This window comes from Zea mays, chromosome 6 (genome assembly GCF_902167145.1).
Source record: "Zea mays cultivar B73 chromosome 6, Zm-B73-REFERENCE-NAM-5.0, whole genome shotgun sequence".
Lineage (NCBI taxonomy): Eukaryota > Viridiplantae > Streptophyta > Magnoliopsida > Poales > Poaceae > Zea > Zea mays.
Window position 1 is genome coordinate 164,030,611 of NC_050101.1, and position 26,419 is coordinate 164,057,029.

Consider the following 26,419-nt stretch of genomic DNA (forward strand, 5'->3'; position numbering starts at 1 on the left):
GCGCAATGGAGAAAATTAGGGAAGAGATGACTGAACTATTTTGAGATATGCTCGGAGTTAGTGTAACCAGAGTAGGGTAGTCATATCAAAATCCATATGGTCACCGGTTTGACACTATCCCGTACCCGTAAGGGGCAAGGATACTAGAGTTTTCGAAGTTTTCTGGTTAAAGTGGTAGAAGCACACACAAACATGTATGCCAGTTTCTAGCACATCTAGGCGAAATGGCCGATGGGGAAGCCTTTCATGTTCGTTTATTTTCTTTATCTCTTACTGGTACTACTTATGCATGGTACTTTGCCCTACCTCCTAATTTCATTAATTCCTATAATGATTTAGAGAGTAAATTTCATGATCATTTCTTTTTCGAGGAATATGAATTAGGGTTGGCTAATTTAGCCTCAGTCTAATAGGGACGCAAAGAATCGGTTAATGATTATATTCGGAGGTTTCAAGACACTAGAAATCGATGCTTTCGAATCCATGTCACAGACAAAAGAGCTAGCAGGCTATCTTTTAATGGGTTGCTATCCTACTTAAGAGACAAATTAGATGGCACTAAGTTCTTTTCAATAACTCAGCTACATTAGCGGGCTTTAGCCTATGAAAGCCGATGTAAAGAGACATCAAAATCGGCCGCCCATACTATACATCTAGTAGAGCATGATAATTCAGATGATGAATTCGCAGATGTATATACTGTTGAGCTTGTTCGGCCAACGAAGGCCAAACCTTTTGCATGTTCTTCTTTGCAGCCGGTTCAAAATAATTAGCAAGAAGAAGTTAAATTTACTTTTAATGTTGCAAAATGTGATAGAATATTTGACGAGCTAGTAAAAATGGCAACATTAAATTAACACATACTATTTCTCCTATGGATGAATTAAAGAGACATGCTTATTGCAAGTGACATAATTCTTTTTTCCATGCCACCAACGATTGTAATGTTTTTCGTCGATAGATACAATAGGTCATAAATGAGGGTCGATTGGTTTTTCGGGAGATGCAAGTGGACACATAACAATTTTCTGTCAATACGTTAGAACCCACAAGCAAAAAAGTCTTGGTTCGGTCGGAAATAGCCGATAAAGGCAAATGCTAAAGCATCATCATTGATGATCCTTGCACGTCAAACATATCACAAGGAAAGATTGCTCGAAAGGCTCCAGACAAAAAGACTAACAAGTCCGGAAGCACTTGGGGGTAGACTCAATTGAGCAGCCGAGCATGGCTCCCTGACTCAAGCATCCCGGACTGTCCATCACCTACATGCGGACGGTCCGGCTGACTCAGGCGGACATAATGCCCATGGTCAGAGGTGTCAGCCTCCACACAAAGCGAAAAAGAAGACACACGAGCAAAGCACATATAACATACATGGTCGGCTGGTCAAAGTCGACCCTACTTTTGATCGATTGCTCTCTAAATACGTTAGCAAGAAAGCTGTTCTACGCGATCGGCCAAAATAGAAATCACGATCACCTGCTAAAAAAAATGGTCTGAAAGGCGACGCAACAAGCATCACCTATTCATCTAGTGATGCAAGGATACTTCGCACCCGCCTACTCATCATCGGTCAATTGTCCTATTCAAATGTGGAATGATACGATGATGAACTTGTGGTACATACATAGTCCATTTGCCTATTCATGCTGGGGGGCACATCCATTTTATACCTTTTGATCCTTTGATGAGATGGTCATGGCCGAGAAAGATGCAATCTGAAACGACCCTTTATGCACTAGAGCTCTATTGAATGATCACCCTATTGAATTGAAAAGCCGATGACTTACATCAGGCTTACTGTCTATGCTTTTGGTTTGTCAACCTTCACCAAAATACATGGGGCATATGTTGAATGCCAAAATTGTCCAGGCGGACGGTCCGGACCTCCACAGTGGCAGCGCAGACCGTCCGCGTATGCGCAGAATCAGTAAGGTTTCAGGATTTCTTGTGGATTTATTAGCTAAACCTGCTGGATTAACTCGAGAACCGACTTATAATAGATCCAGACCTCCCCTTTACATAGATGAAGGGTTATGGTCGATTGAACCCCCACAAATCGATCAAATCAACTCTAATTATTGTTTTTACCTTATGCATTAGTAGTAACTCTAGTTTAGCCTCACTCTACCTCAAATCTTTACATCTATTTAGCTCTACGTCGACTAAAGACGTCTTGGATGGCCTGCCGACACCAGGACACCCTAAGATCTCTCCTCCGTGACGAGGTCCCGTCCGGTAGGCCAGATCTAGGTTTGGTGCGAAGAAGATGACTCACTGCGCTATCACAGACCGTCCAAGCTCCATGCGTGGACCTCCGGAGGTATGCGGAGGAGGGGCCGCTCCTACGTCTAGGCCGCGGATCGTTCGTCAGGTAGTTCGTACCAGTGTTTGACATCCAGATCGATATCAACAATAATATAGAGAGAGAATGTATCTTCTCATTGTCTTATTACAGTCGACCTAAATAACTTTAGTCCAAAAGACTCACAGCGCGATCCATCGTCGAAACCGAGCTTCGCCCATCTTGCAAGTTGTAACGGACCTCCTGCGCTCTCTGCCTACGGCTCTTCTTCCAGAATAAAAAGGGGTCCCGACACCGCAAGGCTTCCGTTCCCCAGAGTTCTTAGTCTTCTCGGCCTCCCGCTAACCGCCATCCACCACACCGAGCCCCAAGCCCCCCAACTCCCGAGCCCTCGGACCTCCATCCCTGTTTCCCATGGCTGTGCGGCCTGTGCCTCCGCGGTGGGCGAACCTCGACATCGACCTGGTGACGGAGATCATGAACCGCGCCCCGTGCGTAATCGACCGCGCGCGAATGGCCGCCGTCTGCCAGGCGTGGCTCGAGGCGGTCGCGCGGGCAGAGCCTCTGACATTTCAGCTCCCGTCGCTCCTCCTCCCGCCCGCGGACGTGACTGGCGTCTACTGCTACCTCAGCGGCTTCCGCGACCACAACATGTTTCCCGGGCCCCGCTACTTCGGCTCGTACGACGGCGGCTGGTTCTTCCTCGCCTACGGCCAGACTCGCGGGCACCGGCTGTTCAACATCCGCACCGGAGAATCCTACGAGCTACCCGACGGGCTCGCGGATATCTTCACTAACGATATCCACAGCATGGTCGTCCTCGCCGCCACCCTCTCGTTCCCGCCTCATCACCCGGGATGCGCCGCCGCAGGCATCGTCACCTACCAGCCGGACCTCGACGCGCCGCGCCAACGCCACTTCGCGTTCTGGCGCCCAGGGGATAGGATGGCCGTCTGCGACGTTGTGCCCGCCGTGCCAATTGAGCCGGGTTTGGAACCGGAGGACGTCGTGTACTACCGGGACTCCTTCCATTTCCTCACACAAGGTGGGCATATCCTCGTGTGCAGTCCGATCTTTGATGGTGAGGGGCATATCCCAGGAGCGCTTTTAGAGTTAATGCGCTTCCAGGAAGCGTGGTGCACTGACGAGCAGTTCGTCCGCGCTCGCTACCTCGTGGTATCCCGCGGGGAGCTGCTGGTGGTCGTCAGGCTCGCTGCCCACCATCACGCGCCGACTTCGTCGTTCAAAGTATTCCGGGTGATTCTAAAGTCTAAGACCTGCCGGTTCGAGGAGGTTGCATTGTGTGGCCGGATGCTGTTCTTGGGGCGAGGATGCTCCAGGTCATACGAGGTGAGTCAGTACCCGGGGTTCAAGGACAGCATCTTCTTCTTGGACGATAGGAGCTTCTACGACGACGCCGAGATGATGTTCGGCGGAGTCAATGAGAGGCAGTACCCTTGCAACGACATCGGTAGGTGGTCGCCGGAAGGGCTGCTGCCTTCCCACGTCGAATTCTACTTCCCGGAGCGGGTTCCTTCTTACAACTCTCCTCCAGCTTGGCTTCTCCCTTGAGATAGTAACTGAAAATGTATGCACTGTTTGGTTCGCATATTTGAACCAAACGGCACCCAGATGTGTTCTGTTTGTTGCGTCTAGCATTCCAACTATTCTGTACTTTGTGCTACTCTATGTGAAATGTGCAGAAAAGGTTGCCAGTTTATGACATCTTTGTGTGAATTAACGGGGAATCCGGTTTCTTTTTTATTTTGATGCGTAATGGTTCCTTCTGATTCACCTTGTCTTGAAACTGAACTAATTTTGAATTAGTATCCTTCAATTCATTTTTTTGAGGAAGTACCCTCCAATCCATTTACCATCTTAACGTTGACGCTCTAAGCATAAATGCAGAATCTAGGATGGCTGAGTAACAATTATTGGGTTTTTTAAGCTGGTGCCCACAGTTTTCAGTTATACCCTTAATTGTGTTTTTTTCTCAGTTTTGTCCTTCCAGTGCTATAGAACAAAAGGGCAAAACTGAGAAAAAAACACGACTAAGGGTATAAATAAGCACAACATCAAAACTGAGGCCACCAGCTTAAAACACCCACAATTATTTGGTAGTCTTTCTAACTGTTAGGTTTACATGACATGCTTCTTTAGTCTCACTGAATATTCTGTGCACTCTCGGCACAAGTTTTTTTTATCATTTGTAGGAAGATTATTTTAGCTTCTTTATGATTTGTTAGCAAAGAAATACATAAGTTAGTGCTGAAATCCGCATGGCTCAATGTCTCCATCTAGCACTAGGTTCACAATGCAGGATCGTTAAGATTATCTGAACTGGATGACCGTTTTTTAGATGTGTGGACTGATGTATTATTATTATTATTATTATTATTATTATTATTATTATTATTATTATTATTATTATTATTATTATTGGGTTTTTTACACTGAATAGTAGTTCTAACATTCTATTGCTATACTTGTGATCTTGTCATTTTGGTCATCTGGTTAATTTTATTGGAGAGATATGGTTAGGCTGGAGAGATTGGATAGTTCATTGTGTATTCATGTCTTTCCCATGAGTGAAATGGAATAACATGAAATATGTGACTCGATTTCATAATTTAGCAAAGAGAGGGTTTGCTTGTGCTTATATTTTTCAGAAACATATCTAGTGCGCATGGCACTTGGTACACGTATTAAGTCATGACTATCCATCTTAAATCTAATGTCCCTTGTTCTATATGTTTTGCAAAGAGCACCTTCCACTATTACTCTCTAACCCCTGCTCGAAGTATGTTCTTTGTAAAATATATAGAATAGTAAGAGATTTTAAATATGGAATGAATGGTCATGACCTAATATGTGCACCATGTTCACCAAAGTGATGTGCTCTAGATATGTTCCCATATTTTTCTAATTCATAATAGTTCTCTAAGGATTTGTTCGGTTCCATGGGGATTGGAAGAGATTGAGCGTCATATAATCATTTGCTAGTCAAAATTAAATAGCAAGAGATTATATACCCCTCAATCCCTATGCAACCAAACAATCCCTAAAAGGTCTAGATCATTGAATTTATTTCATGTCGTGTGTTTGTATTCAAAGATAATTCTGTAACTCCCTTACAATTTGTTGTCAGCTAGTAGTACAACGATGCATATAGTGGAGGAGGATGGTTTGCACTTTGCTTTAGCTCACCCTATTCTGAACTTGTATATATCTGTATTCAAATGTTTTGTGAATGAGTAAGAGACACTGGAAAACCTATCGGGTGGCTAGAATAGGCTAGTAGGTCAACTTATGAGCTCAGTCTCGTAGGCCAATGGTTCTGTTTAGGGATGAAAACGGTCGGAAATGATCGGTAAACACTAAAATCATTTTCGTTTCCATATTTTCCTTGGAAACGAGATCGAAAATGGTAACTCCGAAAATGAAAACGACATCGGTAATTCGGAAACATCGGAAACAAAAGTTCTGTACGAAAATTACGTCAGTTACGATCGGAATCTAAAATTCGATCTGTAGAAATTGTAATATGTACCTTCAGTTGACTTAAAAAATTCACGCAAGTCATACATTCATATAGAATTAGTAATATTATATAAGGCAGAAGGTCACAGTAAATATATAAAGTAAGAAGTCATAAAATAATAAAATCATTATTATATATTTAAATAAAGTAGAATTCAAGATGTGTCCTCTTGATCCTTCTTAAGTTTTCGTCCAAATTATGAATATATGTATCAAGAATAATAATATGTAAGAAAACATAAATAAGATTTATAAAAGTTTCAAACCATTCTAAGCTATATACCATTAGATAGATCTTGATTTTAGGAAAATAATAAAATTAGTTTCATATTTTTCTAAGCTAAGATGAATTTATTATGAATTTATAAAGATCAGTTCAAATTTAATATTTTTTTGAAAAATACAGAATTTATTAGCGACAGTAAAATACCAAATAAAAACGGTAATTTCCGAGAAACGGTCGGAAGAGACCCAAACAGTTTCCGATTCCGAGTTTGTCACAGAACCTCCCAAGTTATCGGACCCGCATGCACCTGTCTTTGTCCCAAGGACCTCATACGACTATGCATGTGTACCAAACAACTTAATAGGATCTCTCCGAGTGTCCCAAGGATCTCGGATAAACCGCTTATCGCCAAGGTAGCAAGATTAAGTAAACACAAATCACACACCAACATTTGCAGTGGAAATAAGTTCTTTATTGCAAAATGATTACATGTTACAATAAGTTTACATTATACAAATATCGGAGTGATTACAAAAGAAAGTGATTCAAAAGAATTACACATTGAAATGTATAAAACATTTATAAGTTTTAAAATACATGCTAGCTTAAGTGATAATCCTCAATAAAGAAGCTATAGTGGGATGTACTTATATAAGAAGGTCGAGCCCATCGGCACTTAGCACCATCCACAATAGAACAAAATTATAACCTGAAAAACAACATGGAATAAAATCCTGAGTACACAATTACTCAGCAAGACTTACCCGACTAACGAAAAGACTCTCAAGGGTATGCTGGTTTGTTGGGAATCAAGGTAAAGCTTATCAAATTTCAAAGACTCATTTTTGCAGAAAAGCTTACTAGTAGTGGATCTTTATGCCAAACTTTTACTTCACATGTTAAGTACTTGAGAGCACCTAGAGGGGGGGGTGAATATGCTGGTTTGTTGGGAATCAAGGTAAAGCTTATCAAATTTCAAAGACTCATTTTTGCAGAAAAGCTTACTAGTAGTGGATCTTTATGCCAAACTTTTACTTCACATGTTAAGTACTTGAGAGCACCTAGAGTTCACCAAAGTGATGTGCTCTAGATATGTTCCCATATTTTTCTAATTCATAATAGTTCTCTAAGGATTTGTTCGGTTCCATGGGGATTGGAAGAGATTGAGCGTCATATAATCATTTGCTAGTCAAAATTAAATAGCAAGAGATTATATACCCCTCAATCCCTATGCAACCAAACAATCCCTAAAAGGTCTAGATCATTGAATTTATTTCATGTCATGTATTTGTATTCAAAGATAATTCTGTAACTCCCTTACAATTTGTTGTCAGCTAGTAGTACAACGATGCATATAGTGGAGGAGGATGGTTTGCACTTTGCTTTAGCTCACCCTATTCTGAACTTGTATATATCTGTATTCAAATGTTTTGTGAATGAGTAAGAGACACCGGAAAACCTATCGGGTGGCTAGAATAGGCTAGTAGGTCAACTTATGAGCTCAGTCTCGTAGGCCAATGGTTCTGTTTAGGGGTGAAAACGGTCGGAAATGATCGGTAAACACTAAAATCATTTTCGTTTCCATATTTTCTTTGGAAACGAGATCGAAAATGGTAACTCCGGAAATGAAAACGACATCGGTAATTCGGAAACATCGGAAACAAAAGTTCTGTACGAAAATTACGTCAGTTACGATCGGAATCTAAAATTCGATCTGTAGAAATTGTAATATGTACCTTCAGTTGACTTAAAAAATTCACGCAAGTCATACATTCATATAGAATTAGTAATATTATATAAGGCAGAAGGTCACAGTAAATATATAAAGTAAGAAGTCATAAAATAATAAAATCATTATTATATATTTAAATAAAGTAGAATTCAAGATGTGTCCTCTTGATCCTTCTTAAGTTTTCGTCCAAATTATGAATATATGTATCAAGAATAATAATATGTAAGAAAACATAAATAACATTTATAAAAGTTTCAAACCATTCTAAGCTATATACCATTAGATATATCTTGATTTTAGGAAAATAATAAAATTAGTTTCATATTTTTCTAAGCTAAGATGAATTTATTATGAATTTATAAAGATCAGTTCAAATTTAATATTTTTTTGAAAAATACAGGATTTATTAGCGACAGTAAAATACCAAATAAAAACGGTAATTTCCGAGAAACGGTCGGAAGAGACCCAAACAGTTTCCGATTCCGAGTTTGTCACAGAACCTCCCAAGTTATCGGACCCGCATGCACCTGTCTTTGTCCCAAGGACCTCAGACGGCTATGCATGTGTACCAAACAACTTAACAGGATCTCTCCGAGTGTCCCAAGGATCTCGGATAAACCGCTTATCGCCAAGGTAGCAAGATTAAGTAAACACAAATCACACACCAACATTTGCAGTGGAAATAAGTTCTTTATTGCAAAATGATTACATGTTACAATAAGTTTACATTATACAAATATCGGAGTGATTACAAAAGAAAGTGATTCAAAAGAATTACACATTGAAATGTATAAAACATTTATAAGTTTTAAAATACATGCTAGCTTAAGTGATAATCCTCAATAAAGAAGCTATAGTGGGATGTACTTATATAAGAAGGTCGAGCCCACCGGCACTTAGCACCATCCACAATAGAACAAAATTATAACCTGAAAAACAACATGGAATAAAATCCTGAGTACACAATTACTCAGCAAGACTTACCCGACTAACGAAAAGACTCAAGGGTATGCTGGTTTGTTGGGAATCAAGGTAAAGCTTATCAAATTTCAAAGACTCATTTTTGCAGAAAATCTTACTAGTAGTGGATCTTTATGCCAAACTTTTACTTCACATGTTAAGTACTTGAGAGCACCTAGAGGGGGGGTGAATAGGTGATCCTGTAAAAATCAAACACTAATAGACACAAAACTTAGTTATGAGTGTTAGTACGACTAAGTAGCTTGAAGCGAGTTCTTGTGAACACAAACAATCACAGAGAGATCAACACAAGACACGCGATTTTTATCCCGTGGTTCGGCCAAGCAACACTTGCCTACTTCCACGTTGTGGCGTCCAAATGGACGAGGGTTGCACTCAACCCCTTTCAAGTGATCCGATGATCAACTTGAATACCACGGTATTTTCCTTAGAGTATTTTCCCATTTGCGAGGAATCTCCACAACTTGGAGTCTCTCGCCCTTACAACAAGGATCACAATAAAAGCACGAAGTAAGGTTGGGAGAAGCAACACACGCAAGACTCAAATACGCAGCACACCCACGCACACAAGTGAAGACTCGAGCTCAAAGGACAACACAGTGAGTTCGCGACTCGAATGGAGCTCAATTCTCTAACACAGCAAAGCAAATGCGCGGGAGCAGAGTCTGGATGCCTTAGAATACTTAGTGAATGTTTGGGTTTCTCCTCCATGCGCCTAGGGGTCCCTTTTATAGCCCCAAGGTAGCTAGGAGCTGTTGAAGACCAACAAGGAAGGCTATCCTTGCCTTCTGTCGCGTGGCGCACCGGATTGTCTGGTGCGCCACCGGATAGCTACTGTAGCCTGTCCGGTGCGCGACTTCCTTCCAAATTGGGCACAGACGACCGTTGCAGCTCCGGACCCATTGGCGCACCGGACAGTCCGGTGCCCCCTGCCGACCGTTGGAGCTGTCACGCGTCGCGCGAAGATTGCGCGGTCGACCGTTGGCGCTGGCGATCGTTGGCTCACCGGACAGTCCGGTGCACCACCGGACAGTCCGGTGAATTATAGCCACGTCGCCCCTTTGCTTTTCCTGAGGGCGACGAGTTCGCCGCGGATGACTCACCGGACAGTCCGGTGCACCACCGGACCATCCGGTGAATTATAGCCGTACACCGCCGTCGAATCCCGAGAGCGGCATTTTCACTGGAGACCAGCCTGGCGCACCGGACACTGTCCGGTGCACCACCGGACAGTCCGGTGTGCCAGGCCGAGCTAGACTTCGGCTGCACACAGCCAAGTTGTCACACCCGGTTTTTAGAAGGCAAACCGAATGCGAACCATGTACGTGCCAGGATCAGTTATTCACGTACACAGCAGTTACATAACATGGACATCATCACACAGTGCTCAAAATAGTATTAAAAGGGGAAATAATAGTCGATTACATCATACGTCTGAGACGTCCATATAGTTCTTACAATAAATCAAAGTACGAAAACGAAACGTAGATAATCGCGACCTTCACAGGCAGCCGACTGGGGGTTGCCGCTAACCCACGCCTAGAACTCGTCGTAGTCTTGGAACTCCTGGAAGTCTCCTTCCACAGCTTCATCTTCCCCTGAGCAGTGGTTGCAATGCTGACAACCTGGGGATGGGGGGGTTTGGTGTGTAGAGCAAGGGTGAGTACACATCAACATACTCAGCAAGTATCCTGTTTGGCTGTAGTGGACTAGCTTTATGTGGGGATAAGTCAAGCAGTTGCTTTTAGTTGGTCAGATTATTATTTCTAGTAGAGAAAGCCAAGTTTTAGATTTAACCCACGTTATTAACCCAAACGTACTCCTTTCCAAACGGAAAGAGTACCACTTACCAGCACCATAGTCATAACCAAAGCCATCGATCTCATAGCCACTTGTACCATAATGTCTCTGATCAAGTACCACTAATCACTGGAGCTCCCTTGGCCGCTCATAACCGCGAGCACGGCTGATATAACAGTTTTCAAACACTCTGCAGAGGTTGTGCACTTTACCCACAAGCCGTGATTCCCTCTTGCCTCGGGCCGATCAAACCCTTAAACACTACCAAGGTGAATAGGCAGGGTCTCACTACGTAGCCTTTACAAAGATTCCCCGGGGCTGTAGCCGCCCGTTAAGTTTCCTAAATGTACCGCACTCCTCCCCAAGGGACAAATCAACCTTGGCAGAGCGAGCCGCATACACCGAGCCCCATTGACGGCACGACGGCGAAGCGAACTACACCCCAGATCCTCTAATTATTCAGCTAAGGGCACCCCATTCCACCCTCATGGTTGCACTGTTTTCCCGGGTGGTCATCCATAGAACAGGTCCTTACGGAGAGGCACTCGAGAAACCGCTCGAGCCCCCTTAAAGCCACAAGTACAACGTCATAATAAGAGAAGGGAAAACAGCGTATCATAGATAATCTCATCATGTTCATTGATTAGAGTTAAGCAATAGCATAAAGCTAAACAATAATAATCCAACCCAGATAGGTAAACAAGGACATGGATAACAAAAGCTAGTCAAACCTTAGGTATAAATATGTAAAGCGGGAGGTGAATTAAATAATGAATAGGAAAGAGATAGGTCAAAGGACACTTGCCTCCACCAACCGACTGCTGCTCAGGGGCTTCTCCTGCGGGTTCTTCGGGTTCTCCGACCGGATCGTTCTCTATGCGAGCGCAAACATAGATACATCCACATATTTAATACAAAAGAACAGTACACCATTCAATAGAATGCAATAAGTAAACAGACGTTCCACGCGGGCTCGCGAGTACGGTTAAGAGAGAAAGAGGAAAAGACAGTCGAGAAACGATCATGTTACATGATTATAAATTAACCACTCGCTTAATGGAAGGAAATTTAATGTAGACACTATGTTTAGCGTAAAGTAAAGTCATGTTTCATGTCTAATCATTATAAGCAGGTGGAGATAAATAAAAAGGATGGTCGCGCGGCGAGACGCGCGACATAGCACTCTAAAACAAATTAAGAAGTTAACGACTCGTCGCGCGACCGAGCACGCAACGAGACACTTCGCCTTAGTTATGAGGAGACGTTAAGCGTCGCGCGACGAAACGCACGACGGCATACGTCGACTAAACTGAGTCCAAAGTGGAACGTCGCGTGAATACACACGCGGCGTTACACCTTAAACAACCTGAAATTAAAATGGATCGTCGCGCGACGAAGCGCACGACGCAACACACAGATAGAATCTGAAATTAGACAAATCTGTCGCGCGGCGAAGCGCACGACGCAGCACGCTAATTAACAAATAATCACCGCGAGCGCGAGCGAGCGGGGACACGGTCGGGCGAGGCCGGGACGGGGCGGGGCGACCGGGCCGGGGCCGGGGCGGTTGAACCGGCCAGGGGCGGCCGAGCCGGGGGCGGGCGCGCGCGGGCGAGCGGGGCTCGCCGCGCCGCGGGAGGGCACCGGGCCACCACGGCCGGCCGAGCCGAGGGGCGGGGCGGGCGAGCGCCACGCGCAGGGGTCGGGGCAGGGGCGGGGCCGCGCCGCCGCGAGGGGAGGCCGGGCGGGGCCGAGCGCCGCCGGGGAGGGAGGGGGAGGGGCCGAGCGGGGGCCGAGCGCCGCCGGGGAGGCCGGGGCGGGGCCGAGCGGGGGGCCGAGCGCCGCGGGGGAGGCCGGGGCCGAGCGCCGCCGCGCGGGACCGGGGAGGGGCGGGCAGGGGCGCCGCCGCGGGCCGGGGTGGGGGGCCGCGCCGCCGCGCCGAGGAGGTCGAGCGGGGGCCGCGCCGCCGCGCGCAGGGGGAAGGGCGGGGACGCGCGCGGGCAGGGGGAGAGGGAGGGCACGCGCGGGGGGAAGAAGAGGAGGGAGAGGGAGAGGGAGAAGGGAAGGGGAGGGGAGCTCACCTCGGGGTCCAAAATCCGGTGATCGCCGTCTCCAAATCCTAGGGCACCACGAGGAGAGAGAGGTGGAAGAGGGAGAGGAGAGGTTGTTGCGCGGGAGATCCAAATGAGAGAGAGAGAGGGAGAAGGGGGGCGCATGGGGGGTTTGGGCGCCAGGGGCGCGCAGGGCCGGGCCGGACCGGGCCGGGCAGGGCTGGGCTGGGCCACTTCGCGGATCGAAAACCCATGACGCGCGCGGACCACTAAACGGAATTAAATCGCAAATCGAAATCTGGAACGGAACGAGACGAACACTCAACATCAGACCAAGAAACGTGCTTCGGCATGATGCAACACCCATGACACTTAGGTTTTGGTTTATACATGACACGAACACATGTCACTATACTGGTTTGAAATTGGGAAGAATGAGCAAAACGGGGAAAGAGAAAAGAGAGTAACGCCCGAATTTGGTGAGAGAAAAGAAGAAAAAATTCTACCCCCAAATTCAGGGCGTTACAAACCTATCCCCCTTAAAAGAATCTCGCCCTCGAGATTCAGGGTTGGCTAGCAAAGAGCTCAGGGTATTTAGCCATCAGATCATCTTCACGCTCCCAGGTTGCTTCTTCCTCAGAGTGGTGATTCCATTTGACTTTGCACATTCTGATGGTCTTCCTTCGGGTGGCTCTGTCTGCAACCTCAAGGATTTGCACTGGCTTCTCGACGTAGGTCAAGTCCTCCTGGACTTCAAGACCTTCCACTGGCAACTGCTCTTCGGGCACACACAAGCACTTCTTCAACTGAGACACATGAAAGACATCGTGCACAGCAGACAAATTCTCTGGCAAACTGAGCTGATAGGCCACTTCTCCTCGTCTTGCAAGAATCTGATACGGACCAATGTAGCGGGGTGCTAACTTGCCTTTCACTCCGAACCTTCTGACTCCTCTGATCGGTGACACTTTCAGATAGACAAAGTCTCCGACTTCGAAACTCAGCTCTCTTCTTCTTGTGTCTGCATAGCTTTGCTGTCTTGATTGCGCTATCTTCAGATTCTCTCGGACCATCTTGATGTTCTCTTCGGCTTCAAGCAGAATGTCTGGCCCAAACACTTGCTTCTCTCTAGGCTGATCCCATTGCAACGGAGTTCTGCAACTCCTTCCATAGAGCGCCTGAAATGGTGACATCTTCAAACTGGACTGGTAACTGTTGTTATAGGAAAATTCTGCATAAGGCAATCGCTTGTCCCATCCGGACTGATCTTGCAACGCACAAGCTCTCAACATGTCTTCAAGAATTTGATTGGTTCTTTCGGTCTGGCCATCTGTCTGCGGATGATATGCTGAACTGAAATTCAGATGCGTGCCCAAGGCTTCATGCAACTGCTGCCAAAAATGGGAGGTGAACTGCGTTCCTCTGTCTGACACTATCTTCTTTGGCACACCATGAAGACAAACGATCCGAGACATATACAACTCTGCCAATACTGCACTGCTGTAGTTGGTCTTGACAGGTATGAAGTGGGCTGACTTGGTCAAGCGGTCCACTACTACCCAAATGGAATCGTAGCCGGCTCGAGTGCGAGGCAATCCGACTATGAAATCCATACCGATTTCGTCCCATTTCCACTGAGGGATCTGCAACGGTTGCAACAATCCAGCTGGTCTCTGGTGCTCTGCCTTAATTCTTCGACAACTATCACACATAGCCACATGCTCTGCGATTTCCCTCTTCATTCCGTACCACCAGAATTTCTTCTTCAGATCCTGATACATCTTCTCACTGCCAGGGTGAATCGAATAGGCTGTCTCATGAGCTTCCTTGAGGATCAACTCCCGAATGGACTGGACATTGGGAACACATAAGCGGTCTTTGAACCATATCACGCCTTCTGCATCTTCTCGAAAATCTTTGCCTCTGCCATCTAGAATCAGTCGCCGGATCTCACTGATCTTCTCATCATTCTTCTGCGCTTCTTTGATTTCGCGCTCTAAGGTAGGTTCCAACTCAACTGTGACTCCTCGCGAATTGTTCAGAAATCCGAGACTCAACCTGTCGAACTCCTTGGCCAATTCATAAGGCATCGGACGAGCGACCATCAGATTGACTTGACTCTTTCTGCTCAAAGCATCTGCCACTACGTTTGCTTTGCCTGGATGGTAATGAATCTCCAACTCATAATCTTTGATCAACTCTAACCATCTTCATTGCCTCATGTTCAACTCTGACTGAGTGAATATGTACTTCAGACTCTTGTGATCTGTGTAAACATCGCATTTCTGTCCATACAGATAGTGCCTCCATGTCTTCAGTGCGTGAACCACTGCTGCCAACTCTAGATCATGGATTGGGTAGTTCTTCTCATGAACCTTCAGCTGTCGGGACGAGTAAGCCACAACTCTTCCCTCTTGCATCAATACGCATCCCAAACCTATGTAACAAGCATCACAGTACACAGAGAAGGGCTTGTGCACATCACGCAAGACTAGGACAGGCGCTGTAGTCAACTTCTCTTTCAGCGCTTCAAAGGCCTCTTGGTATTTCTGGGTCCACTTGAACTCAACTTTGTTGCCTAGCAACGCTGTCATTGGTTTCGCAATCTTCGAAAACCCTTCAATGAATCGCCGATAATATCCGGCCATTCCAATGAAACTCTTGATTCCTCGAGCATCTGTTGGCGCTTTCTAGTTCAGAATGTCTGCCACTTTCTTCGGATCCACAGCCAACCCTTCTTTGTTGATTATGTGACCCAAGAACAGGACTTCATTGATCCAGAACTCACATTTGCTCAACTTTGCATACAACTGGTGCTCTCGCAATCTCTGCAATACCATCCTCAAATGACTTGCATGCTCCTCTTCGCTTTGAGAATAAACCAGAATGTCATCAATGAATACCACCACAAACTTATCAAGGTAATCCATGAACACACTATTCATCAAGTTCATAAAGAACGCTGGCGCATTGGTCAAACCAAAAGACATCACTGTGAACTCATACAACCCATACTTGGTAATGAATGCTGTCTTCGGAATATCCGAAGGTCGGATCCTGAGCTGATGATAACCTGACCTCAGATCAATCTTGGAGAACACACTGGCTCCTCTCAACTGGTCGAACAGATCTATTCTGGGCAAGGGATACTTGTTCTTGATCGTGACCTCATTCAAAGATCGATAATCGATACACATCCTCTTGGTGCCATCTTTCTTTTCCACGAACAAGACAGGAGCGGCCCAAGGCGAGGTGCTTGGCCGAATGTAACCTTTCTCTGACAGCTCATCGATCTGCTCCTTAAGCTCAACCAACTCTGGTCCCGATATTCTGTAAGCTCTCTTAAAGATAGGGGCAGTTCCAGGAAGAAGCTCTATAGCAAACTCAACTTTCCGCTCTGGTGGCATACCCGGTAAGTCCTTTGGAAACACATCCGGGAACTCGGACACAACCTTGATACTCTCAATTGGGTCTGCTTCACTACTGTCGACAGCCATCTGATAACAACTTCCTTTCTTTGGCTCAGGCGGGACTAACTCCGTCACCACTTCCTCTCCAAGTGGGGACATTAACTTGATTGTCCTCTTATCACAACTGATAACTGCCTGATACTTATCTAGCCAATTCATCCCTAGGATGACATCTATTCCCTGAGTACCCATTACTATAAGGTTGGCATGAAACACTATCCCCCTTATTTCCACACTTATATTCAAACAAATGCTATCGGCTCGAATTCTACCACCGGCTGAGTCAATTTGAATAGGGGTTGACATGGTAGTAATTGGAAGATTATGTGCTTCTACCCATGATGCAGTAATGAAAGAATGCGTTGCTCCAGTATCAAATAACACTTCTGCAATATGGGAGTCGACTGGGAACATACCTACTATCATGCCGGGGGTCTCCTGAACTGCTTCAGCCTCCAAGTGATTCAGCCTTCCATGATTGTAACGCGGCTGAGAGCGATTGCCTGCTCCAGACTGAGGCACATTCTGCCTCGCTGGGGCATTGGGGCCTGACTGCTGCTGGGCTGCCTTCTTTGGACATTGCATCACCCAATGGCCTTGCTCTCCACAGTGGAAACATGCTCTGTTTCCAACCTGAGCTGGCGCTGCCTGACTGCTCTGCTGGGCTGCTGGGGCAGGAAGACGAGGTGCCTGCTGATTCTGCCTCTGAAACTGACCTCCTGACTGATTGCTCTGACGGTTCTGGTACTGATGCTGAGGATACTGCCTTTGGAACTGCTGATACTGCTGAGGTAGACGCTGGTTCTGCCTGAACTGCTGAGGTTGATTGCCTGAGAAACGAGGACAGCTGCTGCTTCCAGGCCGGGGTCCACTGATCTTGCGCTTACGATCCTCCATCTCCTTACGCTTCCTCTCTATCATGATTGCTCTGTCAATCAGGTGCTGGAATGTCGGGAAGGTGTGATTCATCAGTTGATACTGCAGAGGGTCAACCAAGCCTCTCAGGAAACGGTACTGTCGCTTGGCGTCGGTGTTGACATCTTCAGGAGCATAGCGAGACAACTGCAGAAACCTGTCCCGGTACTCACTGACAGACGATGACCCTTGCTTCAGGGCCAGGAACTCCTCCTTCTTCACTGTCATCAGACCTGCACGAACATGGTACTGACGAAAGCTACCTCTGAACTCTTCCCAGGTGATGGCGTCAGGGTGGGCATGGGTGGCGAGGTAAGACTCCCACCATGACTGGGCTGCTCCTCTCAACAGACGGGGACCATACAGGACTTTCTCCCTGTCATCGCACTGAGCGGTATGCAACTCCCGCTCCATAGTGCGCAGCCAGTCTTCAGCATCCATGGGGTCAGCAGAGTGAGCGAACGTTGGTGGATGACCTCTCATGAATTCAGCACGCTTGTCTCTGGGCATCTGAGGCATCTGAGGCTGAGGTGGGGCCTGCTGCTGCTGCTGCTGCTGAATGGCGGCCAAAGTCTGACCGATGGCTTGAACTGCCTGAGTCTGCATCAGAAACATCTGCTCGATGGACATCGGGGGCGGGGGTGGCAGGTGCTGCTGCTGAGGCACCTCCTCCTGTTGAGCGGCTCGCTCCTGCTGAGCACGCCTTCCTCCTCTGCGCCTGTTCTCTGACATCTGCAGAATGCAACCACACATCAGAACTGATCTGGCAAATCTTGCAGCATAAGAAAAGAGTATAGAATTCTTCAACAGCACTGAACAGATGAGCATCTTCACTGATCTCCAACACAGACCACACAGCTTCTCAGATAAAGAGGAAAGTGGAATAAAAGGTTTCCCAACTATATAACTAACTCCATTAACATAATAGGTAAACCAAAATGCAGGGGATACCCACACTCTGGTGACAATCATTACAAAGATCCAAACCAAACATAGTTCATCATGACAAACATAAATGCACAGGATATAGCAAACTACCCTGTCTAACTAAGACTAACTAAGACCGAGACTAACGCTAAGACTGAAGCTTCTACGTATATATATATATCGTATTAATTACAAGATCCAACTCTAACGAGCTATGGTTCTAGATTTATCTTGGTCTTGCAGTCGGGGTTGCCATAAGACTGGTGTCCACGCCGAGGTGAGCGGTACGGGTGCTGAGTCCCAACGGGAGCGGGGGAACCATCGTCCAGGTGACGACGTTCCGCGCGCTCAGCCCGCAGCAGGGCGAGCTCAGCACGAGCCCTACTCAGCTCGTCTAATGCATGGTCCAGCTCCGTGTTTAGCACGGCGGCTAGGTTGACTGTGCTGCTCAACCTAGGATTGCCCTCACCAACAGGTGAGACAATCACGCCTCCTGTGCTGCCAGATGGACGGCGGGGGTAATACTTCAGGTCAAGACCGTCAGCTACCCCACCGAAAACCGAGCAGTAGTGCGAAAGCGCACGCCGTGCAGCATCTTGCATGGCTGCCTCAGCTGAGTCCCGTTCAGAGATAGAATAGTGCTCTGAGCAGGCCTCCGCACCCTGGAGACTATTCTCCGGGCGGCGCACCAAGCAGGTTGCCTCCCAGCGGTCCGGGTAGACCCCACGACTATGCTGGTAGACCACACAGCGATACTCGATGGACCAAGTACGCCGGTTAAGTGCCCGACGTAGCAGGGTGTCGAGCGCATCGTGGAAGTGACACCCGCGAGCAGCGTCGCGAGTGATGGGTCGAGCAACCCATCCTTCCGGCTCAGGGTTAGCAGGGAAGTCGGTGTCGTGGCTCGAGCTGTCGTCGCCGCCTCCGTCATCTGGGTCTCCTCCAGCAGCTACTCCAGAAGCTGGGGCGCCCAGTGGTGGTGCAGGGGGCGCCTCCAGAGGAAGCACGGGGGAGCAGCTCCTCACAGACTCTATCTCCTGTTGGAGCAAGAAAGAAGAGCCCTGCTGCTCCTGTCGTCGACGTTCCTGCTCCTCATGCAGGCGGTGGTGCAGTCTCTCCAAGTGGCTGGACTGTCCGGCCACGGGACGGCAAAGCGGACGCTCAGCAAGGCAGGAGGGTAAGAAGGGGATGACGGACTTTCGTGCAGTGTGTCTAAGTCGAGCCATCTACAAAAGACATCGCAAGCAAAAGGGTGAGAACAGAATCAATATGACCAGCAAGTAATGAATCATAAATAAATGAAGGATTAGAATAAAACACAATTTTCAGCAAGGTATATTATATAGTAGAACATAGGTTTGGTCGGTATGACCAACTTTTGAAGGGATATCAAAGTCAAGGCAGGAACAGAGGTCTATAGTCCTTAGAACGACCATTCTACTCTAGGTTAGCGGTCCTACAGTCAGCACGGCTTTGATACCACTTATGTCACACCCTGTTTTTAGAAGGCAAACCGAATGCGAACCATGTACGTGCCAGGATCAGTTATTCACGTACACAGCAGTTACATAACATGGACATCATCACACAGTGCTCAAAATAGTATTAAAAGGGGAAATAATAGTCGATTACATCATACGTCTGAGACGTCCATATAGTTCTTACAATAAATCAAAGTGCGAAAACGAAACGTAGATAATCGCGACCTTCACAGGCAGCCGACTGGGGGTTGCCGCTAACCCACGCCTAGAACTCGTCGTAGTCTTGGAACTCCTGGAAGTCTCCTTCCACAGCTTCATCTTCTCCTGAGCAGTGGTTGCAATGCTGACAACCTGGGGATGGGGGGTTTGGTGTGTAGAGCAAGGGTGAGTACACATCAACATACTCAGCAAGTATCCTGTTTGGCTGTAGTGGACTAGCTTTATGTGGGGATAAGTCAAGCAGTTGCTTTTAGTTGGTCAGATTATTATTTCTAGTAGAGAAAGCCAAGTTTTAGATTTAACCCACGTTATTAACCCAAACGTACTCCTTTCCAAACGGAAAGAGTACCACTTACCAGCACCATAGTCATAACCAAAGCCATCGATCTCATAGCCACCTGTACCATAATGTCTCTGATCAAGTACCACTAATCACTGGAGCTCCCTTGGCCGCTCATAACCGCGAGCACGGCTGATATATCAGTTTCAAACACTCTGCAGAGGTTGTGCACTTTACCCACAAGCCGTGATTCCCTCTTGCCTCGGGCCGATCAAACCCTTAAACACTACCAAGGTGAATAGGCAGGGTCTCACTACGTAGCCTTTACAAAGATTCCCCGGGGCTGTAGCCGCCCGTTAGGTTTCCTAAATGTACCGCACTCCTCCCCAAGGGACAAATCAACCTTGGTAGAGCGAGCCGCATACACCGAGCCCCATTGACGGCACGACGACGAAGCGAACTACACCCCAGATCCTCTAATTATTCAGCTAAGGGCACCCCATTCCACCCTCATGGTTGCACTGTTTTCCCGGGCGGTCATCCATAGAACAGGTCCTTACGGAGAGGCACTCGAGAAACCGCTCGAGCCCCCTTAAAGCCACAAGTACAACGTCATAATAAGAGAAGGGAAAACAGCGTATCATAGATAATCTCATCATGTTCATTGATTAGAGTTAAGCAATAGCATAAAGCTAAACAATAATAATCCAACCCAGATAGGTAAACAAGGACATGGATAACAAAAGCTAGTCAAACCTTAGGTATAAATATGTAAAGCGGGAGGTGAATTAAATAATGAATAGGACAGAGATAGGTCAAAGGACACTTGCCTCCACCAACCGACTGCTGCTCAGGGGCTTCTCCTGCGGGTTCTTCGGGTTCTCCGACCGGATCGTTCTCTATGCGAGCGCAAACATACATACATCCACATATTTAATACAAAAGAACAGTACACCATTCAATAGAATGCAATAAGTAAACAGACGTTCCACGCGGGCTCGCGAGTACGGTTAAGAGAGAAAGAGGAAAAGACAGTCGAGAAACGATCACGTTACATGATTATAAATTAACCACTCGCTTAATAGAAGGAAATTTAATGTAGACACTATGTTTAGCGTAAAGTAAAGTCATGTTTCATGTCTAATCATTATAAGCAGGTGGAGATAAATAAAAAGGATGGTCGCGCGGCGAGACGCGCGACATAGCACTCTAAAACAAATTAAGAAGTTAACGACTCGTCGCGCGACCGAGCACGCAACGAGACACTTCGCCTTAGTTATGAGGAGACGTTAAGCGTCGCGCGACGAAACGCACGACGGCATACGTCGACTAAACTGAGTCCAAAGTGGAACGTCGCGTGAATACACACGCGGCGTTACACCTTAAACAACCTGAAATTAAAATGGATCGTCGCGCGACGAAGCGCACGCCGCAACACACAGATAGAATCTGAAATTAGACAAATCCGTCGCGCGGCGAAGCGCGCGACGCAGCACGCTAATTAACAAATAATCACCGCGAGCGCGAGCGAGCGGGGACACGGTCGGGCGAGGCCGGGACGGGGCGGGGCGACCGGGCCGGGGCCGGGGCGGTTGAACCGGCCAGGGGGGGCGGTTGAACCGGCCAGGGGCGGCCGAGCTCGCCGGGAGGCGGGCGGCCGAGCCGGGGGCGGGCGCGCGCGGGCGAGCGGGGCTCGCCGCGCCGCGGGAGGGCGCCGGGCCACCACGGCCGGCTGAGCCGAGGGGCGGGGCGGGCGAGCGCCACGCGCAGGGGCCGGGGCAGGGGCGGGGCCGCGCCGCCGCGAGGGGAGGCCGGGCGGGGCCGAGCGCCGCCGGGGAGGGAGGGGGAGGGGCCGAGCGGGGGGCCGAGCACCGCCGGGGAGGCCGGGGCCGAGCGCCGCCGCGCGGGACCGGGGAGGGGCGGGCAGGGGCGCCGCCGCGGGCCGGGGTGGGGGGCCGCGCCGCCGCGCCGAGGAGGCCGAGCGGGGGCCGCGCCGCCGCGCGCAGGGGGAAGGGCGGGGACGCGCGCGGGCAGGGGGAGAGGGAGGGCGCGCGCGGGGGGAAGAAGAGGAGGGAGAGGGAGAGGGAGAAGGGAAGGGGAGGGGAGCTCACCTCGGGGTCCAAAATCCGGTGATTGCTGTCTCCAAATCCTAGGGCACCACGGGGAGAGAGAGGTGGAAGAGGGAGAGGAGAGGTTGTTGCGCGGGAGATCCAAATGAGAGAGAGAGGGAGAAGGGGGGGCGCATGGGGGGTTTGGGCGCCAGGGGCGCGCAGGGCCGGGCCGGACCGGGCCGGGCAGGGCTGGGCTGGGCCACTTCGCGGATCGAAAACCCACGACGCGCGCGGACCACTAAACGGAATTAAATCGCAAATCGAAATCCGGAACGGAACGAGACGAACACTCAACATCAGACCAAGAAACGTGCTTCGGCATGATGCAACACCCATGACACTTAGGTTTTGGTTTATACATGACACGAACACATGTCACTATACTGGTTTGAAATTGGGAAGAATGAGCAAAACGGGGAAAGAGAAAAGAGAGTAACGCCCGAATTTGGTGAGAGAAAAGAAGAAAAAATTCTACCCCCAAATTCAGGGCGTTACACAAGTCTTTTGCAATTCGTTTCTTTTCTTCTCTGCTCTATTTCTAACACTTAGACAAATACATTAGTATACAAAAACCAATTACTAAGTCTAGAAACATACCTTGTTATATGATTTGCACTTTTTGCTTGTTTGGCACATAGCAACTCACTTACTATGTGTTGGACACTTAATCACCAAAATATTATAGAAATGGCCAAAGGGCACATTTCTCTTTCAGTATTTTTCCTGAATCTAGATTTGCCTAATCTAGAGCATTCACTTGTCCTATACTAGCTTCACTTTAGCAGCTTTAGTTTCACTTGTCATCTACGATGAGGGTCGAAGATCCGGTCTTGATATTCGAGAAGTACGATGATCTGAATCGATTAATACCCAGCTGGGGATCTCCAACCACACAACATATGTAGCACTTAACTCTTGCATATGACTCGCACCCGGTTTTCTCAAGACCAGAATGGGTTCACGCGACCCGAGAGCACAGTACCCCACCATCTAGCCACTTGCGAGGTGGGCACACGTTACTTCTGCCATCTCTCCACTCCCAGTGCGTGATGAGTGCTTCCCACCTGTTTCCCTGCCTGACAAGCTGCACAAGGTCTATCTTTCTTGAAACAAACATTGGTTAGTCCTAACACATATTCTTCCTTTAGAAGTTTATGAAGGTTCTTCATCCCAACATGTGCTAGACGGCGATGCCACAGCCAGCCCATACTAGTCTTAGCTATTAAGCATACATCTAGATCGGCCTCCTCTTTCGAAAAATCAACTAAGTAGAGTTTGCCGTCTAATACACCCTTAAAAGCTAATGAACCATCACTCCTTCTAAAGACAGATACATCAACATTTGTAAAAAGACAATTGTAACCCATGTGACACAATTGACTTACAGATAGAAGGTTGTAACCAAGTGACTCTACTAGAAATACATTTGATATGGAGTGCTCGTTGGTGATGGCTATCTTGCCCAAGCCTTTGACCTTGCCTTGGTTCCCATCTCCAAAGATAATCGTATCCTGAGAATCCTTGTTCTTGATGTAGGAGGTGAACATCTTCTTCTCCCCCGTCATGTGGTTTGTGCATCCGCTGTCGATAATCCAGCTTGAGCCCCAGGATGCATAAACCTGCAAGGAATTTAAGCTTGGGTTTTAGGTACCCAACTCTTGTTAGTCACAATAGTTTTTGGAACCCATATGCAAGTTTTGTCTCCCTGGCATTTGGATCCCAATTTCCTAGCCACTACTTTTGCATTCTTGCATGAAAGAATAAAAGATGTGTTGCAAGCATGGAAAACAGTATTAGATTCATTGCACATTTTCCTAGGCACTTGATGCACAATATGATTTCTCCTAGGCCTACTTCTACCATGAACAAAGGTAGAACTAGAGGCAAACATAGCATGTGAATTAAAAGCATCATGACCATACCTCCTATTATAATGAGCATTCCTAGAAAATTTTCTATCATAAATGTAGGCATGACTCTTTTGGGAACTACTAGCCATAGGGGCCTTCCCTTTCTCCTTGTTGAGAATGGGAGCCTTTTGGCTTGTTAAGTTCTTGGTTTCCTTTCGAAAACCAAGTCCATCCTTAATTGAGGGGTGTCTACCAATAGTGTAGGCATCCCTAGAAAACTTTAATTTATCAAAATCATTTTTGCAAGTCTTAAGTTGAGCATTAAGACTTGCCACCTCATCATTTAGTTTAGCAATATAAATAAGGTGTTCATCACAAGAATTAACATCAAAGTCCTTGCATCTATTGCAAATAACAACATGCTCTACACATGAGCTAGATTTATTAACTTCCTCTAGCTTAGCATTTAAATCTTTAAACTAGAGATAGATTCATGGCAAGCAGATAACTCAGAAGATAGCATTTCATTTCTCTTAGTTTCTAAAGCAAGAGACTTTTGTACACTAACAAATTTGTCATGTTCCTCATATAAAATGTCCTCTTGCTTCTCTAGCAATCTATCTTTTTCATTTAGAGCATCAATTAATTCATTAATTTTCTCTACTTTGGCTCTATCTAAACCTTTAAATAAGCTAGAGTAATCTACTTCATCATCGAAGGATTCCTCATCACTAGAAGTAGAGTACTTAGGAGAATCTCGACTACGTACCTTCTTCTCCTTGGCCATGAGGCACGTGTGGCATTCACTGGGGGAAGAGAGAAGACTTGTCGAAGGCCGAGGCTGCCAGTCCTTCATCGCCGAAGTCGGATGAAGAGCAGTCCGAATCCCATTCTTTTCCAAGGTGCACCTCGCCTTTCACCTTCTTGTAAACTTTCTTCTTCTCCCTCTTCCCGTACTTTTCTTATTCCTGGTCGTTATCATTATTGGGGCATTGAGCAGTAAAGTGACCAGTCTTACCGCATTTGAAGCAGGAGCGCTTTCCCCTTGTTTTATTCTTGTTGGGGTATTCTTTGCGTCCCTTGAGTGCGGTCTTGAAACGTTTGATGATGAGCGCCATCTCATCATCATTGAGTCCGGCAGCCTCCACTTGAGCTACCTTGCTTGGTAGCGCCTCCTTGCTGCTCGTTGCTTTGAGAGCAACGGGCTGCGGCTCGTAGATAGGTAGTGGACCGTTCAAGGCGTCATCTACGTATCGTACCTCCTTTACCATCATGCGCCCGCTCATGAATTTTCCAAGGATCCCCTCGGGCGTCATCTTGGTGTACCTGGGGTTTTCACGAATAAGATCGACAAGGTGGGGGTCAATTACAGTAAATGACCTTAGCATGAGTTTGACGACATCATGATCCATCCATTTTGTGCTTCCATAGCTTCGTATCTTGTTGACCAGGGTCTTGAGCCTGTTGTAGGTTTGAGTTGGCTCCTCTCCCCTGATCATCGCAAATTCCCCAGCTCGCCTTCCACCAACTCTATTTTGGTGATCATGGTGGCGTCATTTCCCTCATGAGATATCTTGAGGGTGTCCCAGATCTGCTTTGCATTGTCCAAGCCGCTAACCTTGTTGTATTCATCCCTGCATAGAGATGCTAGCAAAACAGTAGTGGCTTGGGCATTTTTATGAACTTGCTCATTAATAAACACGACATTGTCAGTGCTATCAAAGTGCATTCCGTTTTCAACAATCTCCCAGATACTAGGATGGAGAGAAAATAAATGACTACGCATTTTATGACTCCAGAAAGAATAGTCTTCTCCATCAAAGTGGGGAGGTTTTCCAAGAGGAATTGATAGCAAATGAGCACTAGAATTGTATGGAATACGAGAGTAATCAAATGAATAGTTTTGATTAACCGGTTTTTTCTTTGACGAGGAGTCATCGTCGTCGTCGTGTGGTGAAGAAGACGAGGCATCACTATCGCAGTAGATGATCTTCTTGATGCGCCTCTTCTTCTTCCTGTCTCTTTTCTTGTAACTCGAGCCTGAGTCGGTTGGCTTGTCGTCTCTAGGCTCGTTGAGGAAGGACTCATTTTCCTTGTCGTTGACCACCATCCCCTTTCCCGTAGGATCCATCTCTTCGGGCGGTTAGTCCCTTAGATGAAGAGTACGGCTCTGATACCAATTGAGAGCACCTAGAGGGGGGGTGAATAGGTGATCCTATAAAAATCAAACACTAATAGCCACAAAACTTTGTTATGAGTGTTAGTACGGTTAAGTAGCTTGAAGCGAGTTCTTGTGAACACAAACAATCATAGAGACATCAACACAAGACACACGATTTTTATCCCGTGGTTCGGCCAAGCAACACTTTCTACTTCCACGTTGTGGCGTCCCAATGGACGAAGGTTGCACTCAACCCCTTTCAAGTGATCTGATGATCAACTTGAATACCACGGTATTTTCCTTAGAGTATTTTCCTGTTTGCGAGGAATCTCCACAACTTGGAGTCTCTCGCCCTTACAACAAGGAT

General features: G+C 47.1%; 1 protein-coding gene across 1 annotated transcript; it reads left to right on the plus strand.

The window, feature by feature from the left end:
• Nucleotides 1–2,655: 2,655 nt before the first annotated feature.
• LOC100274863 (uncharacterized) lies at nucleotides 2,656–4,069 on the plus strand. The gene has a single exon (NM_001294248.1). The coding sequence runs from the start codon at nucleotides 2,723–2,725 to the stop codon at nucleotides 3,878–3,880; it is 1,158 nt and encodes a 385-aa protein (NP_001281177.1). The 5' UTR covers nucleotides 2,656–2,722; the 3' UTR covers nucleotides 3,881–4,069.
• Nucleotides 4,070–26,419: the final 22,350 nt, after the last annotated feature.

Bases quoted from the DNA above. Each gene is read 5' to 3' on its own strand.
- LOC100274863 (NM_001294248.1), top strand. From the start codon at position 2,723: ATGGCTGTGCGGCCTGTGCCTCCGCGGTGGGCGAACCTCGACATCGAC.